The sequence below is a fragment of the Ovis canadensis genome, chromosome 11, assembly GCF_042477335.2.
Source record: "Ovis canadensis isolate MfBH-ARS-UI-01 breed Bighorn chromosome 11, ARS-UI_OviCan_v2, whole genome shotgun sequence".
Taxonomy (NCBI): Eukaryota; Metazoa; Chordata; class Mammalia; order Artiodactyla; family Bovidae; genus Ovis; species Ovis canadensis.
In genome coordinates, this window is record NC_091255.1 from 18502301 (window position 1) to 18524234 (window position 21934).

General features: G+C 40.4%; 1 protein-coding gene across 2 annotated transcripts in view; it reads left to right on the top strand.

The window, feature by feature from the left end:
* Positions 1-16559, top strand: part of PRR11 (proline rich 11) — a 32138-nt gene extending 15579 nt beyond the window's left edge. For both annotated transcript variants that reach the window (XM_069602641.1, XM_069602642.1), the window contains 8 exons: positions 4207-4357; positions 4783-4905; positions 8419-8673; positions 10581-10679; positions 11040-11152; positions 12185-12244; positions 12334-12430; positions 16437-16559. In XM_069602641.1, the coding sequence (XP_069458742.1) occupies positions 4207-4357; positions 4783-4905; positions 8419-8673; positions 10581-10679; positions 11040-11152; positions 12185-12244; positions 12334-12430; positions 16437-16505 (967 nt within the window). In that variant the 3' untranslated portion in view covers positions 16506-16559. The remainder of the gene's footprint in view (positions 1-4206; positions 4358-4782; positions 4906-8418; positions 8674-10580; positions 10680-11039; positions 11153-12184; positions 12245-12333; positions 12431-16436) is intronic.
* The last annotated feature ends 5375 nt before the right edge of the window (positions 16560-21934 follow it).

Consider the following 21934-nt stretch of genomic DNA (forward strand, 5'->3'; position numbering starts at 1 on the left):
CCAAATATTTGCTTTGCTAGTTTATTTCATTAAGCTTTGCTCTCAAAAGCCGCCTTCTCAATGAGACATTCTGTGATTACCCTACTGAAATGTTCACCTACAGGCAACATTTTACATTCCCACTATCTTGTTTTATCTTTTTCTCCTTAGCATTTGTTCACTACCTGGGTTCAGTTCAGTTGCTCACTCGTGTGTGACTCTTTGTGACCCTCTGAACTGCAGCATGCCAGGCCTCCCTGTCCATCACCAACTCCCAGAGCTTGCGCAAACTCATGTACATTGAACTGTCATCCAACTGTCTTCATCCTCTGTCGTCCCCTTCTCCTCCTGCCTTCAATCTTTCCCAGCATCAGGGTCTTTTCCAGTGAGTCAGTTCTTTGCATCAGGTGGCCAAAGTATAGGAGCTTCAGCTTCAGCATCAGTCCTTCCAATGAATATTCAGGACTGATTTCCTTTAGGATGCACTGGTTTGATCTTCTTGCAGTCCAAGGGACTCTCACGTCTTCTCCAACACCACAGTTCAGAAGCATCAATTCTTTGGTGCTCAGCTTTCTTTATACTCCAACTATCACATCCATACATGACTACTGGTAAAGCTATAGTTTTGACTAGATGGACCTTTGCTGGCAAAGTAATGTCTCGGCTTTCTAATATGCTGTCTAGGTTGGTCATAACTTTTCTTCCAAGGAGCAAGCGTCTTTTAATTTCACGGCTGCAGTCACCATTTGCAGTGATTTTGGAGCCCCCAAATATAAAGTCTGCCACTGTTTCCATTGTTTCCCCATCTATTTGCATGAAGTGATGGGACCAGATGCCATGACCTTACTTTTCTGAATGTTGAATTTTAAGCGAACTTTTTCAGTCTCCTCTTTCACTTTCATTGAGAGGCTTTTTAGTTCTTTTATGCTTTCTGCCATAAGAGTGGTGTCATCTATGTATCTGAGGTTATTTATATTTTACCCGGCAGTCTTGATTCCCGCCTGTGCTTCATCCAACATGGCATTTTTCATGATGTACTCTGCATATACGTTAAATAAGCAGGGTGAAAATATACAGCCTTGTACTCCTTTCCCAATTTGGAACCACTCTGTTGTTCCATGTCCAGTTCTAACTGTTGCTTCCTGATCTGCATACAGACTTCTCAGGAGGCAGGTAAGGTGGTCCAGTATTTCCATCTCTTGAAGAATTTTCCACAGTTTGTTGTGATCCACACAGTCAAAGGCTTTGGTATAGTCAATAAAGCAGAAGTAGATGTTTTCCTGGAACTCTCTTGTTTTTTGATGATCCAATGTATGTTAGCCATTTGATCTCTGGTTCCTCTGTCTTTTCTAAATCCAGCTTGAATATCTGGAAGTTCATGGCTCACATACTGTTGAAGCCTGGCTTGGAGAATTTTGAGCATTACTTTACTAGCATGTGAGATGAGTGCAACTGTGCCATAGTTTGAGCATTCTTTGGCATTGCCTTTCTTTGGGATTGGAATCAAAACTGACCTTTTCCAGTCCTGTGGCCACTGCTGAGTTTTCCAAATTTGCTGGCATAGTGAGTGCAGCACTTTCACAGCATCAGCTTTCAGGATTTGAAATTACTCAGCTGGAATTTCATTGCCTCCACTACCTTTGTTCATAGTGATGCTTCCTAAGGCCCACTTGACTTCACACTCCAGGATGTCTGGCTCTAGGTGAGTGATCACACCATTGTGGTTTTCTGGGTCCTGAAGATCCTTTTTGTACAGTTCTTCTGTGTATTCTTGCCACCTCTTCTTAATATCTTCTGCTTCTGTTAGGTCCAGACCATTTCTGTCCTTTATTGAGCCCATCTTTGCATGAAATGTTCCCTTAGTATCTCTAATTTTCTTGAAGAGATCTCTAGTCTTTCCCATTCTATTGTTTACCTCTGTTTCTTTGCACTGATCACTGAGGAAGGCTTTCTTATCTCTCCTTGCTATTCTTTGGAACTCTGCATTCAGATGGGCATATCGTTCCTTTCCTCCTTTGCCTTTCATTTCCCTTCTTTTATCAGCTATTTGTAAGGACTCCTCAGACAACCATTTTGCCTTTTTGCATTTCTTTTTCTTGGGGATGGTCTTGATCATTGTCTCCTATACAATGTCACAAACCTCCTTCTGTAGTTCTTCAGGCACTCTGTCTATTGGATCTAATCCCTTGAATCTATTTGTCACTTCCACTGTATAATCATAAAGGATTTAATTTAGGTTATACCTGAATGGTCTTGTGGTTTTTCCTACTTTCTTCAATTTAAGTCTGAATTTGGCAATAAGGAGTTCATGATCTGAGCCACAGCCAGCTCCTGGTCTTGTTTTTGCTGACTGTATAGAGCTTCTCCATCTTTGGCTGCAAAGAATATAATCAACCTGATTTTGGTATTGGCCATCTGGTGATGTCCATGTGTAGAGTCTTCTCTTGTGTTGTTGGAAGAGGGTGTTTACTATGACCAATGTGTTCTCTTGGCAAAACTCTGTTAGCCTTTGCCCTGTTTCATTTTGTACTCCAAGGCCAAATTTGCCCGTTACTCCAGGTGTCTCTTGACTTCCTACTTTTGCATTCCAGTCCCCTGTAATGAAGAGGACATCTTTTGCATGTGTGTTCTAGAAGGTCTTGTAGATCTTCATAGACCCATTCAACCTCAGCTTCCTCAGCGTTACTGGTTGGGGCATAGACTTGGATTACTGTGATACTGAATGGTTTGCCTTGGAAACAGATCACTCTGTCGTTTTTAATATTGCATCCAAGTACTGCATTTCAGACTCTCTTGTTGACTATGAGGGCTACTCCATTTCTCCTAAGGGATTCTTGCCCACAGAAGTAGATATAATGGTCATCTGAGTTAAATTCACCCATTCCAGTCCATTTTATTTTCCTGATTCCCAAAATGTCGATGTTCACTCTTGCCATCTCCTGTTTGACCACTTCCAATTTACCTTGATTCATGGATCATTCATGACACATATTTATTTAGTGTGTTATTTGACTTATTATTATTTGTTTACTCAATAAATATTTGTTATACAAGTCAAACTGGGAATTCTAGAAGTTAATGAAAAATTTGGCTTTTGGTAATCTCTGGTTCCTATGCAATATTGTTCTGGGGAAAGGAATGGCAAACCACTTCAGTACTCTTGCCTTGAGAACCCCATAAACAGTATGAAAAGGCCAAAAGATAGGACACTGAAAGATGAACTCCCCAGGTCAGTAGGTGCCCAATATGCTACTGGAGATCAGTGGAGAAATAACTCCAGAAAGAATGAAGAGACAGAGCCAAAGCAAAAACAATGTCCAGTTATGGATGTTCACTACCTAACAACCCACATATATTTATTTTCTTTTAAACTTTTCAGTTCGTACTTGGATATAGCAGATTAACAGTGTTCTGATAGCTTCGGGTGAACAGTGAAGGGACACAGCCATATATATACATGTACGCATTCTCGCTCACAATGCCCTCCCATCCAGGCTGCCACATAACGTCAAGTAGCTTACATATATTTTTCTTTTAGCCTTCTTTGTAAAGCCTATGAAGGCAGGATTTTTATCTATTTTGTTCATTACTGAATCTCTGACACATATTTATTTAGTGTGTTATTTATTATTATTTATTTACTCAATAAATATTTGTTATACAAGTCAAACTGGGAATTCTAGAAGTAAATGAAAAATTTGGCTTTTGGTAATCTCTGCCTCTCAGTCATACTATAAAACTAGCTTGCTATTTAATTCAATTCAGTTCAGTGCAGTCATTCAGTCGTGTCCAACTCTTTGCAACACCATGGACTGCTGCACACCAGGCTTCCCTGTCCATCACCAACTCCCGGAGCTTGCTCAAACTCATGTACATCAAGTCGGTGATGCCATTCAACCATCTCAGCCTCTTTCATTCCCTTCTCCTCCTGCCTTCAATCTTTCCCATCATCAGAGTCTTTTCCAATGAGTTGGTTCTTTGCATCAAGTGGCCAAAGTATTGGAGTTTCAGCTTCAGCATCAGTCCTTCCAATGAATATTCAGGACTGGTTTCCTTTAGGATGGACCGATTTGATCTCCCTGCAGTCCAAGGGACTCTCAAGAGTCTTTTTCAGCACCGCAGTTCAAAAGCATCAACTCTTAGGTGCTAAACCAGGAATTATTTAATTAGAGCCTTTTAATTCCAACTCAGGAGTTTTTGCTTTGTTTGATTTTGTCTTTCCTGCAGAGCGGTTATTCCTTCAACAGATATACCCATTAGTAGAAACTGGCTAAGACTCTCCTGGAACTTCAGATTTCCCAGTTTTAAAAATCCAATAAAGCTTTGGACAAATAGAGTATGGTCTATATACAGCTGGTGCCGGAGCTGCATGACCCAGGTATGGATTTGACATACATTTTTCAGCATTATGGTTTTTCTACACAGTTAGTATGTGTGTTCACGTGTGTGTGCTCAGGTAACTAGACACTCAAGCTTAGCTCACATAATATGAAGTCAGGTGTTTGTGTCTGTCTTCACTTTTTTAAATAAAATTTTTATATTGAAATATGGTTGATTTACAATGTTGTGTTAGCTTTAGGTGTACAGCAAAGTGATTCAGTTACACACACACATACATATTCTTTTCCACATTATTTTCCATTATAGATTATTAAAAGATAATGAATATTGTTTCCTGTGCTATACAGCAGGTCCTTGTTGTTGCCTTCACTTCTATAAAACATACATTGTAGCATTTTCTTTATCATATTGTCCTTAGCATATTGCTCAATGGAGTCAGACTTCTTTATTTGTGAATTTCAGAGTTTTAAAGTTTTAAAAAACACCATCTTTCCATCCCGTCTCTGCCGCCAAGAACTTCGTAGTCTAAAACAACGGTTTTGCATTTTGGAAAATGAAGTATGCAAGCTCCAGGAAGCACTGAAGGTTAGTATTATCAAATGAAAAACAAAGCCAGATTTAGGTAAGGGGGCAAGAGCTAGTCCTGCATTGGAACCCCAGTGTGCTTTCATTAGAAGGAGGAGTGGCTAGAGGCTCGTGCTAGTTCTGGGCATCTTTGCTGTCAGATTTCTTCCTTAAACTGCAGAGGCTCTGCTCTGCATCGCAGAGGGGCTGACCCCTGCAGGCACCATTGCCTAAGTTCCATGTCACCTGGCTCCCGGTGTGCACTCATGGGAAACACTGATGAGAGGCTAGAAGGAGCGAGAAAAGTGAAAGTGTTAGTTGCTCAGTCATGTCCAACTCTTTGTAGCCCCTGGACTATAGCCCACCAGGCTCCCCTGTCCATGGGATTTTCCAGGCAAGATTATTGGAGTGGGATGGGTCGCCATGTCTTCCTCCAGGGGATCTTCCCAACCCAGAGATCAAACTCACATCTCTTATATCTCCTGCATTGGCAGACAGGTTCTTTACCACTAGTGCCACATATACATATGTGTGTGTGTGTGTGTGTGTGTGTGTGTGTGTGTGTGTGTGTGTGTGTTAGTCCCCTCAGTTCAGTTCAGTTCAGTTGCTCAGTCATGTCCGACTCTTTGCGACCCCACGAATTGCAGCACGCCAGGCCTCCCTGTCCATCACCAACTCCCGGAGTTCACTCAGACTCATGTCCATCAAGTCAGTGATGCCATCCAGCCATCCCATCCTCTGTCATCCCCTTTTCCTCCTGCCCCTAGTCCCTCCCAGCATCAGAGTCTTTGTCCAGTTCTTGGTGACCCTATGGGCTGTAGCCCACCAGGCTCCTCTCCATGAAATTCTCCCAGACAAGAATTCTGGAGTGGGTAGCCATTTCTTCTCCAGGGGATCTTCCCGACCCAAGGAAGACAGGCGAAGCTGGGGTGTTTTTTCCCTTTGTTCTCTGTGTTGGGCTGTGTCTCCAGCAATGGCTGTCATTGCTGCCTCAGTCCCACCCCCACTAGGTCAAGTCCGCCATGTTTCTTGACTCTCTGGGTTAACCTAGCTCCAGAGATCTGGTTACACTGCCCTTTCCTTCGACGCTCCAGTCTCAGGGTGTTTATGGTTTTTGCTGTTGCTAATGACTGCACTGCCTCTGTCCCTTGGGTGCCTCTCAGCTCTTCCATATATAGTATAGAAGCTCTTCCCCATATTACATGTTCCCTCTCCAAAGAAGGTTTGTTTGTTTGTTTTTTAATTTTTGACTGCACCCTGAGGCATGTGGGATCTTCGTTCCCTGACCAGGAATAGAACTCATGCCCCCTGCATTGGAAGGCAAGAGTCTTAAACAGTGGGCTGCCAGGGAATTTCCTGTCCCCTCTTTTAAATACTCAATGGGGTTTCTAACTTCTTGACTGAGATAGGCAGGGAAAAAGCTATAGATATCCACTCTCTCCAAACTCCCCTAAGCAAGACCCCTATTCTCAGTGTCTAAAATGTAAAGAATAAACACTGTGCTCATTGTTTTGGAGAGACACTTCTGGGACTACACCCCTACTCCCAGAATTTGTACCTGAAAGTGATCTAGCCTAAAGAGAAAAGGCAAATCACCCCACAACCTGGACCTTAGTTTCTGCATCAGTAAAAATGGGTGAGATACCATCTGTAGTGGGCTGAGTGATGGCCCTCCAAAAAGTTGGTCCAAGTCTTAATCCCTGGAAGCCTGTAGATAATATCTTATCTACCAGGGTCTTTGTAGATAGATAATCAAGTGAAGGGTTTTGAGATGAGGAAATCATACTTCATTATCTGGTTGGACCCTCAATCCAATGATGTGTCCTTATAATAGACACACAGAGCAGAACACATAGACGGAAGAGAAGCAACGGGACCACCGAGGGACAGACTCGGGTCATAGGGCCTCAAACCAAGACATACCAATAGATTGCGGAAGCTGGAAGAGACAAGAAACAGATCCTTCTCCAGAGCCTTGAGAGGGAATGCACGCCTTGATTTCAGGCTTCCAACCTCCAAGAGTGGGAGAGAATGACTTTTCTTTGTTGTAAACTACCAACTTTGTAATACTTTGTTTTAGCAGCCCCTAGGAACTATTATGCCCTCTTACTTCCGGGGGGCAGTCATTGTATTCATTTGCTAGGGCTGCCGTGACAAAGTAGCACAGACTGAGTGGCTTATTCAACAAAATTTATTTTCTCACAATTGTGGAGGCTAGAAGTCTAGGGTCGAGGTGCTGGTAGGGTTGGCTTCTTCTAATGCCTCTCTCTTTCGCATGTCTTCTGTGTCTTTAGCTGGTCTTTTCTCTGTGCCCATGCATCCCTGGCGTCTCTCTTATGTGTTCAAGTTTTGTCTTTATGTAAGGACACAAGTCACATTGGATTAGATCCCACCCTAATGGCCCCCTTATTATTATTGTTTAATATCTATTTATTTCGCTGAGCTAGGTCTTAGTTGCGGCATATGGGATCTAGTTCCCTGACCAGGGATTGAACCCAGGCCCCCTGCATTGAGAGTGCGGAGTCTTAGCCACTGGTCCACTAGGGAAGTCCCCCTAATGGCTCTTTTTAATTTAATCACTTCTTTGAAGGCCCTGTCTTCAAATACAGGCACATACTGAGGTACTAGGGGTTCAGGTTGGGGGAAGACAATGCAGCCCATTAGAGTCAGGTTGCAACCTTTGACTCTTTTTTTATTCAGTTCCTTGAATAGACTATATTCTTGGCTGCATTAAGTATTTTTCCCTCTGCCAGGAACTTCCTTCCCTCAATCTTTATATCCTTTCTTCACCTGAGAAGCCTAAATTCATCCTTAAGATCATGGCTAAATATTACTCTCTAGACTTCTAGCTATTCACGCTCACAGCACACTTCGTGGCTCTTATTTTTCTCTTTTGAAATAATCGTGTATTTATTTATGACTGTACTGGATCTTCATTGCTGCGAGGACTTTTTCTCTACTTGCAGTGAGCAGGGGCTACTCTCTAGGTGTGGTGCATACGGTTCTCATTGCCATAGCTTCTCTCCTTGCAAGCACAAGCTCTAGGGTTCACAGGCTCAGTAGTTGCGTCTCCCAGACTCTAGAGCATGGGCTCAATACTTGAGGCACAGAAGCTTAGTTGCTCTGGAGTATGTGGCATCTTCCCGGATCAAGGATCAAACCTGTGTCTCCTGCATCAGCAGGCAGATTCTTTACCCCTGAGCCACCAGGGAAGCCTTGGCTCTTGTTAGAGTATTACTTGGCTTGTTTCGAATGTGTTTTGTATTATGTTTGAGGTCTCTGTTTCTCGGCGGACTGTCAGCTGGATGGGGAGACAGACAGGACTCACGTTGTAGCCACAGTGCCTGGCATATAGCACCCACAGAACAAATAGATAAATGAGTGAATGAGCTTGTGACAATGAGGAAATATTGTAGCGCACGTGGTGTACGGAGAAGACATTCAACACGCGGCAGCTCTGATTTGGATGGCTGCTCAAACAAATAAAGAAGCAAATAAATCTGCTCTTCAGGTGCCAAATGCAATCTCTTCCAGGCCATCTCAGAAAACTCCTCCTGTCCCAGCTGTGGTCAAGCGTGTCACACGGGTCCTGAGCGTCCAGAAGTGCCCACCGGTGCTCCAGCCAGCCCTGCAGACTCCGCAGCTCTCCGTCCTCCCTCCCCAGCGCAGCCAGCCAGTCGCCCTCCACCCCCTCCGCCCCCTCCTCCCCCTCCTCCTCCTCTGCCTCCACCCGCACCACCGACAGCACCATTGGTGCTCAGAAAATCTGCTCTCACGAAAGCACTTCAGGTAAAAAAAAACAGCCTAGTAAAGGTGTGTTTTGGTCAGTGGGTAAGGAAGGAGTCAAGCCAGGTGTCTTTTTTAAGGCTGAGCAAATGGCTCTGACAGAACGAAAGGACTACCTTTTGTTCTAATTCCATCTCCTGCTTACGGCAATTGTTTTTAAAGACATGGTCCCCTGGGAAATCACAGAAGTTGGAATTAGAAATGAAAGTGCTGTTTTATTTTTTGGAAGATAAATGAATGAAACCCAGCAGGGTGGGAGATTCCTGTTGGCTTCTTGGTATACCTTTTTACCAAGAGGAAAATCTCTCTGGGAAACCAAATTAAAAACAGACTCTTTAGTGAGTAAAGTCAGAACAACAGTAGGTGCAGAAAAGTGCTGTCTGATTCCACTTGTAGGGGGTACCTGCTGCTGCTAAGTCGCTTCAGTCGTGTCCGACTGTGCAACCCCATGGACTGCAGCCCACAAGGCTCCTCCGTCCATGGGATTTGCCAGGCAAGAATACTGGAGTGGGTCGCCATTACCTAGAATAGTCAAATTCATAGGGTCAGAAAGCACAAAGGGTGAGGTGGGGAAGGGGAATGGGGACTTACCTTTTTCTTTTTGGGAGGAGAAATAGGGATTTAGTGCTTAATGGAGACAGAGTTTCAGTTCAGGAAGGTGAAAAATTTGGGAGATAGATGATGGTCAGTGTTTCACAATATGAATATACTTAGTGCCACTGAACTGTACAGTTAAATATGTCTAAGATAGTATGTTTTATATTATTTAGTATGTGACTTTTATCACAATAAAAAAACATTTAAAAAAATAGAAAAAGAACTAGTAGATCCTAAAGTGTAATGCCATTGGACTGCAGAACCAGTCTCCGTTAGAGCTACTTCAGTTCAGTTCAGTTCAGTTCAGTTCAGTCGCTCAGTCGTGTCCGACTCTTTGCGACCCCATGAATCGCAGCACGCCAGGCCTCCCTGTCCATGACCAACTCCCGGAGTTCACTCAGACTCACATCCATCGAGTCCGTGATGCCATCCAGCCATCTCATCCTCTGTCGTCCCCTTCACCTCCTGCCCCCAATCCCTCCCAGCATCAGAGTCTTTTCCAATGAGTCAACTCTTCGCGTGAGGTGGCCAAAGTACTAGAGCTTCAGCTTTAGCATCATTCCTTCCAAAGTAATCCCAGGGCTGATCTCCATCAGAATGGACTGGTTGGATCTCCTTGCAGTCCAAGGGACTCTCAAGAGTCTTCTCCAACACCACAGTTCAAAAGCATCAATTCTTCAGCACTCAGCCTTCTTCACAGTCCGACTCTCACATCCATACATGACCACTGGAAAAACCATAGCCTTGACTAGACAGACCTTTGTTGGCAAAGTGATGTCTCTGCTTTTCAATATGCCATCTAGAGCTACTTACCTGCCCACTAACACAGCCCTATCTAGAAAGCTGATTACTTTTTACTGCAGATACATTTGGTTTAAAATGACTGAATTAAATGCAGAGTCAGCTGTTAGAGTTGCCCTGATATATGCCTCTTCAAGCATATGTGCTTGCTTTCTGGCAAGTGTGTCATTCTCTTAGGTAATTTAGGCAAAACTTCACGTTGATTAGAGGAACTCTTTCTACTTCTATCTTATTACAACAATTCCTAAGGAAGATGTGTAGCTGTAGAAAACTAGCCCAGCTCTTACTTAGTTTCAAAGCCTTACATTTTCATTAATATTTTTCAATAGCTTTAGCATCCATAGATACTGGAAACAGAATTAGTTCTTGGTGGCATGGAAAGAATTTGATTGGCTCCTCGGGGAAATAAGAGTTAATTTTTAACTCTGAGGTTTTAAAAACTAGATTTGGATTTGCATTTGACTAGATGTCCTGGTTTCAGTTTGAATTCTAATTTTTCCTTGTATCTTAAGGCTGGACCATTAAAAAAAAATGGACCCATGCAGATAACAGTTAAAGATCTACTGACTGTGAAATTAAAGAAGACACAGAGTTTTGATGAAAGGAGGAAGGTAAGAAATCATTGACCACACATGTGGTCTTTCATTTTTTAACCTGATTGTCTCTTAATAGAAAATAAGCATAAGTCTTAGATATAAAAGCTGTTCTGAGGAAAGTATTTGATATTTTATTTGAGTAATTTTTGATCTCCTCAACAAAATATATAAATCCCCCAATTATTTAATTCAGCAGTTTTATCCACCAACCATTAGCTTGAAAAGGTAGAGATATACTTTGAAGCTTTGGAATGAAAATTGAATAGATATATTTTACACATACTCAGCATTCGAAGATTTGTTGTTTTGGTATGTTTACATTTTGAATGATACTTTTAAATCAGTTTTTAATAATGTCTCGTTTTGTGATTAAAGCTTGTACCATCACCAAAGGCACAGAACCCACTGGTTACTGTCTCTGACCTGCAACGCGTTACCCTGAAACCGAAGTCCAAAGTGTTATCAACTCGAGTTACAAATGTCTTAATGTAAGAAACTCCACAGCGTTATACTCTACTGCTACTTTAAAATAGTAATATTTTGCTTATTTCTAACTCTAAAAATTATATATGATCATATAGGAAAATTGAAATATACAGTCATATTTAAGGAAAACAAAAATCATCAAATAATCATATCATTGGAGACAGCCACTCTTAACATACTGTTGTTTATCATTCTAGTCTTTTTCTAGGCATATACACTATTATTTCCAGTTCATGGTACTGTTTATTGCAAAATATAAAATATCATCAGGAATTTTCAAGTCAGCACAGTTTTAGAAATAATATGAAAACTAGAATGTCTTGGAATCAATAAAATATGTATATGTAATATACATATTACAGGTATCTGTGTATGAAATATGTATATTAAATACATATTACATGAAATATGTATATACATACATACACATGTCTGTACCCATGTGTAATTTATATTATGCTGAGTTGGCCAAAAAATTTGTTTGGTTTTTCTGTGCACTGTTACAGAAAAATGTGGATGAACTCTTTGGCCAACCCAGTATATACAAATAGAGCTTTCCCATTACTGTGTCATAAACTTTCCCCATCTCATTAAAAATTAGCTTAAAGAATCATGCTGACTTCTTCAATAGATGCAGTTTTTTAATATGTGAACTTCATAGATAAAATCCTATTTTGAGACATTTAGGTTGTTTGTGATTTTTTTATTTCTGTAACTCTTCAGTAATCATCCTTGTCCATCATCTGTGTGCATAACTGAGTTTTGCCCTAAGATGGATTCTTACAAGCGTAAGTACGTCAAAAAAAGTAATTTATTTTGAAAAAATAATAAAATGAAAGTATTAGTTATTCAAATATTAGATTCTGATTATTATTAGAATCATTATATCACTTTATGCTCCTATCAGCATCTACTGCTATTTTTTAATGTAACAAACTACTTTCTAGGATGTTGCCTGTGTTGAAATGGTTGCTTTACTTTGAGAAAAATTATACAATCTGGTGAGCTCTAACTTTTGCATTTTATTTTATCAGTACTCCTGATAAAAGTCAGTTAGATCTACGGAAACTACTTAGAAAAGTCGATGTGGAGAGGTAATCCATTCTCCTATCTTTATGCTCTCTAAATTCATTTGAGAAGTTGGCATAAAACACAGCTCACAATATTTTCATTACCTTTGCAGGAGCCCAGGTGGAACCCCACTTACTAATAAAGAAAATGTGGAAACAGGAACTGGTCTAACCCCGGTGATGACCCGGGCCTTGAAGAGAAAATTTCAGGTAAGCCTTTATGAAAAGCATTTGGTTCCTTTTCTTCAAACTCTTTAATTTAGAATAATAATCTAAAGCATCTTTCTTAATAATGGTAGTAATTTTTAAACAGTTCCTTATACCAGTCCATCCTAAAGGCAATCAGTGCTGAATATTCATTGGAAGGACTGATGCTCAATCTAAAACTCCAATACTTTGGCCACCTGATGAAGAACTGACTTATTTGAAAAGACTCTGATGCCGGGAAAGATTGAAGGCGGGAGAAAGGGACGACAGGATGAGATGGTTGGATGGCATCACTGACTCAATGGACATGAGTTTGAGTAAACTCCAGGAGTTGATGACGGACAAGGAGGCCAGGCATTGCTGTAATCCATGGGGTCGCAAAGAGTCAGACACAACTGAGGGACTGAACTGAACTGAACTGATGCTGTATAAAGAACTTCATGTTTGTGGTTCCTGAAATGCTATGAAATAGCTAAGATTATCATCTTTACTTTAGCAATGAATGTCTGGTTTTATTAATTTCATTCATAACTATTTATTAAGCAGTCCCTATATGCCAGACACTGTGCCGGAATACCAGGGAGACAGTGGTAAGCAAAAAATAGACACAAATCTACTGTCTTGGAGCTTTCAGTCTAATGGGAAAAGTAGACAGTAATCAATAATCACAATTTGTGTGATTTTGCACTGAAGTAAATTCTGTGAAGGAAAGTAACAAGGTTCAGTGAGAATCCTTGGAGAAAGTTGACCCAACCTGGATGATCTAGGAAAGATTCCCTTAGGAAGTGATGAGGTGAGACTTGAAGGATGAATAGGCATTAACTGGAGAGGTTATCTGTATCGTGAGCCCACCATGAATGTCACAGAGGAGAGTCCCAGGCGAAAAGAATAAGATCCGCAAAGGTCTCATGATGGGAGGGATCAGGGTCTATCTGAGGAATTGGAAAGTGGCCAGTGAGGCTGTAACAGAGAGACGGGGATGAAGATGGAGATAGGAGTCAGCTATGCAGAGCTGATAGGAAAAGGTCTTGGCAGCTTTCTTTGTTACCTGCCTGTATGACTCACACACCAAAATCCAGTGCATCAATTGGCTCTTGTGTGATTTCTTCCAAACTCTATTTGTCTCATCTGCAGCCCCTTCCTGCTAGAGTGCTGGGGCTCAGGGCTGCTGGCCTCTTGGCTGTGAAGATTGTATTTCCATCTCCCTCTGGCCCAGGAGACTCACCACAAATTCCCCTGCAGATACTCTTCCCACCCCAGCACTGTCCTCCCTTCATTCATTCCCTTGTTGAGAATTTTTTGCCTTTTGTAAAAGAAATAAAAGCAAAAATAAGCAAATGGGACCTAATCAAACTTAAAAGCTTTCAGACAGCAAAGGAAGCCATAAAGAAAACAAAAACAACCTACTGAATGGGAGGGAATATGTGTGAATAATGTGACTGACAAGGACTTAATATCCAAAATATACCAGTAGTTCATACAACTCAATATCAAATAAATAAACACTCAATAAAAAAGTTGGCAAAAGACCTAAACAGACATTTCTCCAAAGAAGGTACATAGATGGCTTGCAGGCACATGAATAGATTCACATCACTACCTATTGAGAAATGCAAATTAAAACCCTAATAAAGTATCACCTCAGGCTGGTCAGAATGGCCATCATCTAAAAAATCTACAAATAATAAATGCTGGAGAGGGTGTAGAGAAAAGGAAACCCTCATACACTGTTGGTGGGAATATGAATTGGTGTAGCCACTATAGAAAACAGTATGGAGGTTCCTCAAAAAACTAAAAATAGAATTACTATATGATCCAGCATATATCTAGAAAGGATGAAAACTGTATAAAAAAGATTCATACACCAGTGTTCATAGCAATACTATTTACAATAGCCAAAGCATGGAAGTGACCTAAATTTCCATCAACAGATGAATGGATAAAGATGTCACATATATATATGTATATGTATACACACATGAATATATATGAATTCATATGAATATATATGAATATATGAAATGGAATGTTATTCAGCCATAAGAAATAATGAAATAATGCCGTTCGCAACAACATAAATGGACCTAGAGATTATCATACTAAATGAAGTTAGGCAGAGAAAGATCAATATTATATATCACATATATGGAATCTAAAAAAATAATACAAATAAGCTTATTTAGAAAACTGAAGCAGACTTAACAGACATAGAAAACAAACTTACGGTTACCAAAGAAGTAGGGGGGTGAGGGATAAATAAGGAGATTGGAATTAACAGATATACACTACTAGATATACACTATTTAGTAGACAGATATACACTATTTTATAATATAAATAACCAAGGACCTACTGTATAGCGCAGGGAACGATATTCAGTATCTTACAGAAACCTCTAATGAAAAGAATCTGAAGTTTTATACCTGAAACTAACACACATTGTAAATCAATTATTGTTTTCAAAAAAAGGAATCAGTTCCTTTTGCAGGATAGCTTGGTTTCCCTCTTGCCAATCAACTTGTCCTGCTGGGCACTGTGTGGCCTTCTTTGCAGATGAGGCCTGATGCCCCTTTCCTTCTTTGGAGCCTTCACTAGGAGTCCACTCCCAGATCACATTCCTTGGTGATACCGTAAATTGTGAAGGGCAGAGGCAGAAGGCAGAGGCCTTATTTAACAACTAAGCCCTTTCCTTTTTTTTCTTATTTTGGCTGTGCTGCTTCCCCGACCAGGGATTGCACTCAAGCCTTGGAAGTGGAAGCACCAAATCCTAACCATAAGGAACTCCGTCCTTCCCTTCTTTGTTCAGCTCTAGGTCTTTTTTGTCCCTGTCCCACCCTATAACTACTATCGTGGATTGGTTAATGTGGAAGCATGTAAAAATGTAATGAGCAACAAACCCATGTACTGAGCAACAGCATCAAAAATCACAGATGAAGGTCTTTCCTGGTGGTGCAGTGGATAGGAATCCACCTGCCAATGCAGGGAACAATTCAGGTTCAGTCCCTGGTCCAAGAAGATTCCACATGCCAAGGAATCGCTGAAGGGTGCACCACAGCTACTGAGCCCAAGGTCTAGAGCTAGTGCTCCACGAGAAGAGAAGCCGCCGCAGTGGGAAGCCCGCACACGCAATGAAGAGTAGCCCCCGCCAGCCACACCTCGAGAACACCTGTGCAAAGCAATGCAGACTCAGCTCAGCCAAAAATAAATAGTTTAAAAATATCACAGATGAGACCTTTGCCATATGTTGTGCTCTCCAAAATCCACTTAGTAGAGGATGGTGGTGGTGGTTCAGTTGCTAAGCTGTGTCTGACTCTTTGCAGCCCCTTGAACTGCAGCACACCAGTCTTCTCTGCCCTTCACCGTCTCCTGGAATTTGCTCAAACTCATGTCCCGTGAGTCAGCGATGCCCTCTGTTGCCCCCTTCTCCTGCCCTCAGTCTTTCCTAGCATCAGGGTCTTTTTCATTGAGTTGGCTCTTTGCATCAGGTGGCCAAAGATACAAGGTATTTAGTAAAAACTTGTTTTAGACGTGGAATAACTTTCCCCACTCCTATTAGTTAGGTTTTGCATTTGACTGTGGGTAAGAGAAATCTGACTATAGTGGCTTAAGCAAATGGAGGCTTATTTTTCTTTTCTGCGTATTGCCTTGGGGAATAGGCAGTGGATACAGGGTATAGCAGATTCCCCACCTCTCTTCCAACCTTAATACCTGGCTTTTATCCCTACCATGCAGAACGTCTACACTTCCTAAAGCCTCTTGTCTACATTGTAAGCAAGATAAGAAGGGGAAAGATCAAAAAGATATCCTAGCTAAACTGCCCTTCATCTCTTAAAACAGGTGATATCCAGGAACTTTGATTATATCAGAGAAGTTGGAAAAAGTGAGTTTTAGAATCTGGCCACATTGCTGCCTTGCATAAAATCTGGGTTCTGATAGTGAGGAAGGAGAGCTATGCTGGCCACAAGAACATAATTCATGTTATAATTGGGACTTCTTGTTTTTTTCATAGCTGGCTCACCCTAGAAGCCCAACTCAAACTCTGCCGGTTTCTACAAGCAGCTTTGATGAACAAAACTGATGCCCCCTCTGCCTGACTCCCAGCAATGATCCATTAAATGTACAGATAAAATGACCCCAATCCTTTTGAAGTATAATATGTATAAATAATTATATTAATATATAATTCATTTGAAGAATTAAAATATGTATGGAGCCCATGCATACTGTAATGAAAAGTGGGTATTAGAATACTTTCTAGTTTACAAGATTATTCACAGGACAGATGGAAAAATGTAATTCCCAAAGTAATGTTTATCCTGGAATTACTCAATTTAAGTTAGGAAGGTTATTCCAATTTAACTAGATAACTCTAATTTGTGGTCTATAGGTACAGTTATGACATTAAAATAACCTGGTACCCATTCACCTTGGGTATTCTCAGGAAATTAAAAAGCAAAATATTTCATCCTGTAAAGCTCATGCATTCATTAAGTGCTACTTAACCCAGAAAGACCCCCTAGATTTTATTTCTGTTCCCTATAAGCAATTAAGTAAGATCATCTCCCATCCAAACCTAACTATTCCAAAAGGATTTGAAGCGAAAGGTCCAACGTAACCTTAAAAATTAGAATTTCATTTCTAGTATCATAGGTATGTAACAATATCAGGCCTACTGAAGTCTGGGATATTCCTTACTTTGATATCTGCTATCCACATTCATACAGCTAAACATAGACTTCATGAAGACCTCTGCATGAACCTTGGGTTTTCTACAGGGCACCACCAGGGATTCTCTGAGGTCCATAGCAGATTCACTGTGAGGCCTGATTCTCTGTCCTCAAGCGCCTGTCGATTCAATAACAGTAATTCTACACAATCACAGGATTTTACTTTTTCCTGCCAATTCAGGGTTGCCAGACTTAGCAAATATAAATACATGCCTGCTAAGTCACTTCAGTCGTGTCCAGCTTTTTGCGACCCAATGGACATAGCCCACCAGACTCCTATGTCCATAGGATGCTCCAGGCAAAAATACTAGAGTAAGTTGCCGTGCCCTCCTCCAGGGGATCTTCCCAACCCAGGGGTTCAACCTGCATCTCCTGTCTTCTGCATTGGCAGGCAGTTCTTTACCACTCAAGCCACTTTAGAAGCCCATAAATACATGACACCCCCATCAAATCTGAATTTCAGATAAACAACAAATAACTTAAGCATATATATGACCCATTAAACAATGAGTAATTTTTTAAGTATAACAATGTCCTAAATATTGCCATGGGCTTCCCTTGTAGTTCAGTCGGTAAAGAATCTGCCCGTAATGCAGGAGACCCAGGTTCAATCCCTGGGTCGGGACGATCCCCTGGAGAAGACAATGGCAACCCACTCCAGTATTCTTGCCTGGAGAATCCCATGGACAGAGGAAGCTGGGGGGCTACAGTCCAAGGGGTTGCAAGAGTCAGACACATCTTGGCGACTAAACCACTTCTATATATTTATACTTAAAAAAATACATCATTGTTTTTCTGAATTTCAAATTTATCTGAACATCCTATGTTTTATCTGGCAACCCTACCAGTCAGTCTCCTACAAGGTTGCCAATATCTGGGAGCCCCCGGTTTTGTCAGACATGTCTTCTTAGCAGTAGGCACTACTGTAGCTTCAGCCAAGATCCCTGTCACTAATGTGCTAAATATCACAAAAGAAGAGAGAGGAACTCTCATTAGGGTGAGTGAGACTCTGAAGGCACAGCATTAGCTCTGATGCTGATAACTTCCACTGCAGTTCCCAAATACGGATAGTGGCACCTCACAGAGGGGAATCAAGGAGTGTCAGTTTTACACTGAACTTTCTAACCCGACAGGAAGCAGTTACATAGATGATGTCCCTGAAATATTCCCTGATTAGGCTAAAAAGATATTTTATTAATTTCACCAAAATGCCTATATTCCCTCAGATAAATGTAACTTTGAGATACCAAATAGAGGGTTGTGAAAAGTCACCAGGCAGGAAAGCAGATATGGAAACAGTGTTTAGTTTTGATGAGACCCACATTTACATTTATGGATGAAAATTAAGCAGATACTGAAGTTAAGAAATACATCTGTTTCTAATAAAAACTTTTAAACCTGTTACTATGTTTATATTAAGTAAAATAAAGGGAATGATCACTGAGAAGAAATCAGGTGAGTTATTTGTAACAATATTCTATGGGACATCTAATAATGTTTATAATATTAAACCATTGGGTACTGTATCAATTTAAATGATTTTATCATTCTTGTGAGATAAAGGTTCATTTTTTTGAAAAGCTATAGGAATCCTATGGTTAAATATTTGTAAAGCTGCTATTACTATCGTATCAGTATTAAAATGTGTTCTATCTTGTATCTTTTACTAATTTTTATGACAGGTTTCTCAAATTGTACCCATTTGAGAATCCAATAACTGCTATGGCTTCATTAAATTGTTGCTGATCATATGTTTCCACTGTTTATTTTGAGACTGAATGTCAACCAGAGAATATGAACAATCATGGTGCATCCAGTTTTTGAATAAAGAACAATACAAAACTTTGGTCTTTCTCTTTAACATTTTTCACTAGAAATATAACATACAGGGAAGTACATAAAACATAAATAGACACAATATCAAACACTCATGGGACCACCAAGAAAGGGACATTTAAGTGTCTAGAAGTTCCGCCTGTTTCCATCCCTTATGTTAATACCTTTCCTCAAGAAGTTACTACTCGACTTCCCTGGTGGTACAGTGGATGAGAATCCTCTTCCCAATGCAGGCTACACAGATTCCATCCCTGGAATCCCGTGTGCTGCAGAGCAACTTAGCCTGGGTGCCACAGCTACTCAACCCATTCGCTGCAACTTCTGAAGCCCGCGCATCTAGAGCCTGTGCTCCACAATAAGAGAAGCCTGGGCACAGCAATGAAGACCTAGTGCACCCAAAAATGTTCTTTAATTAAAACAAACAAACAAAAAAAAACCCAAAGGCTTAAGCCAAAAATGGGTTCTCTTAAAAAAAAGAAAAGTAACTACTCATCTATTTGCTTTTGCCCTCTAAATATGCTGGGCCTAAATATGCATCCCTAAATGCAATGATTTATTTATTTAATTTTTTTCTTTAAATTTGGCTGTGCCACAAGGCAAGTGGGATCTTACTTCCTTGACCAGGGGTGGAACCTGTGCCCTCTGCAGTGGAAATGCAGAGTCTCAAACCACTGGACCACCAGGGAAGTCCCCATGTGTGCCACATTGAACATTCTTGAACATGTACATTTATGCAAGAGTGACTTGAATGTGTATGTCTAGGAGTGGAACTGCTAGGTGGTAAAGCATGCCTGTTTTCTAGATACTGCCAAACTAGTATTCCAAGTGGTTGTACAAATCAATGGTCCCTTCAGCAAAGTATGAGAGTTGTAACTCCTTCTAGGGAGTCTTTTCAACTTAGTTTTTTAACATTTTGTTTACTTGGGAAATTATACAAATGATGTGGTTAATATATACTATTTTTTTATGGATTTGTAAGTCAAAGAATTGTTAATATTATAGCAGGAAAGTCACATACTAAACATAGCAAATAATGTACATGATGAGGATCACAACATAATTTATGTAGATAAATATGTACAATTTCTTATTTTAGTTGGCTTTTAGAAATGGGAGAGAATCTGGACATATAGAAGTAGAGAAGGAAACAAGTGAAAAACCAAATAGACAAAATTTTTTAAAGCCCACTTCCAGTCCTTTCTAAATTCTTGTTAGCAAATAAGTATTGCTTGAGAAGAATTTCCCGAAGCCCAATATAGCTTAATATATCAAAAATAGCAGCACCAGGACCAAGGGCTTTGAGAATTCTTTTCCCCCAGTTTTCTTGAGATATAATTGACATATGACCTTATATTAGCTTAAGGTATACAACATAATGGTTTGATGTATGTATCTATTGCAAACTGATTTCTACAATAAATTTAGTTAACATCAGTCACCTCCTATAGTTACAGGCTTTTTTCTTGTCAAGAGAACTTTTAAGATTAGAAAGAAAAATTCGAAAATAGAGATGTAAAAATAAGAATATAAAAAAAATAAATAATATATTCACCCAAAAACCTGCATACAAATGTTTACAGGAGCTTAATTCATAATTCCAACACTTGCAAGCAATTAAGATGTCTTTCAGTAGGTGAATGGATAAACTGTGGTCCATCCAGATAATGCAATATTCAGCACTAAAAAGAAATGAGCTAGCAAATCATGAAAGACATAGAATAAACTTAGATGCATATTACTAAGTGGAGGAAGCCAATATGAAAAGGCTACACACTGTATGATTCCAGCTATGACATTCTGGGAAAGACAAAACTATGGAGACAGTAAAGATCAGGGGTTTGGGGCAAGAGGGGGATGAACAGGTGGAGCACATAGGATTTTTAGGGCACTGAAACTTCTATAAGACGCTTAAATGGCAGAAACACAACCTACATTTGTCCAAACCCAGAAGGTACAACACCAAGAATAAACCCTAATGTATGGATCTGGGGGTGATAATGATCTGTCAAAGTAGGTTCAGATATTGTAATAAATGTACCACTCTGGAGCCTGGTGTTGATAGTAAAAAAGATATGCCTGTGTAGAGGGTATATGGAAGCTCTCTATGCTCAATTTTGTTATAACCCTTAAACTGCTTTAAAATTTTTTGCTATAACACTCAGTTCAGTTCAGTTCAGTCGCTCATTGTCTGACTCATTGTGCGACCCCATGAATTGCAGCACACCAGGCCTCCCTGTCCATCACCAGCTCCCAGAGTTCACTCAAACTCATGTCCATCGAGTCAGTGATGCCATCCAGCCATCTCATACTCTGTCATCCCCTTCTCCTCCTGCCCCCAATCCCTCCCAGCATCAGAGTCTTTTCCAATGAGTCAACTCTTCCCATGAGGTGGCCAAAGTACTGGAGTTTCAAGTTTAGCATCATTCCTTCCAAAGAACACCCAGGACTGATCTCCTTTAGAATGGACTGGTTGGATCTCCTTGCAGTCCAAGGGACTCTCAAGAGTCTTCCCCAACACCACAGTTCAAAAGCATCAATTCTAAAAGTCAATAAATCCCAACAAGTTTTAAACATTTTGGTGTATAATCCTCTGAGCCTAAGAATTTTTTGTTGTACCTCACAAATCTTTCAAAATCACTGGCTTTCTTTTTCCACTGATATAAGTCAAGAAAGAAATCTGTTCACCTTGCTTAGAAAGATGTTTTTAAGGTGGTGCTTCTCAAACTATACTGTGTACAAATTATTAGATTTAGTTGAAATGCATGTTCTGATTAGTAGATCTGGGGTGGGACCTAAGAGTCTGTATTTCTAACAAGTTTTTTCTTTAGTCTACACTTTGCTGGACTTCCCAGGTGGAGCAGTGGTTCGATCCCAGGTCGGGAAGATCTCCTAGAGTAGGAAATGGTAACTCACTCCAGTATTCTTGCCTGGAAAATTCCATGGA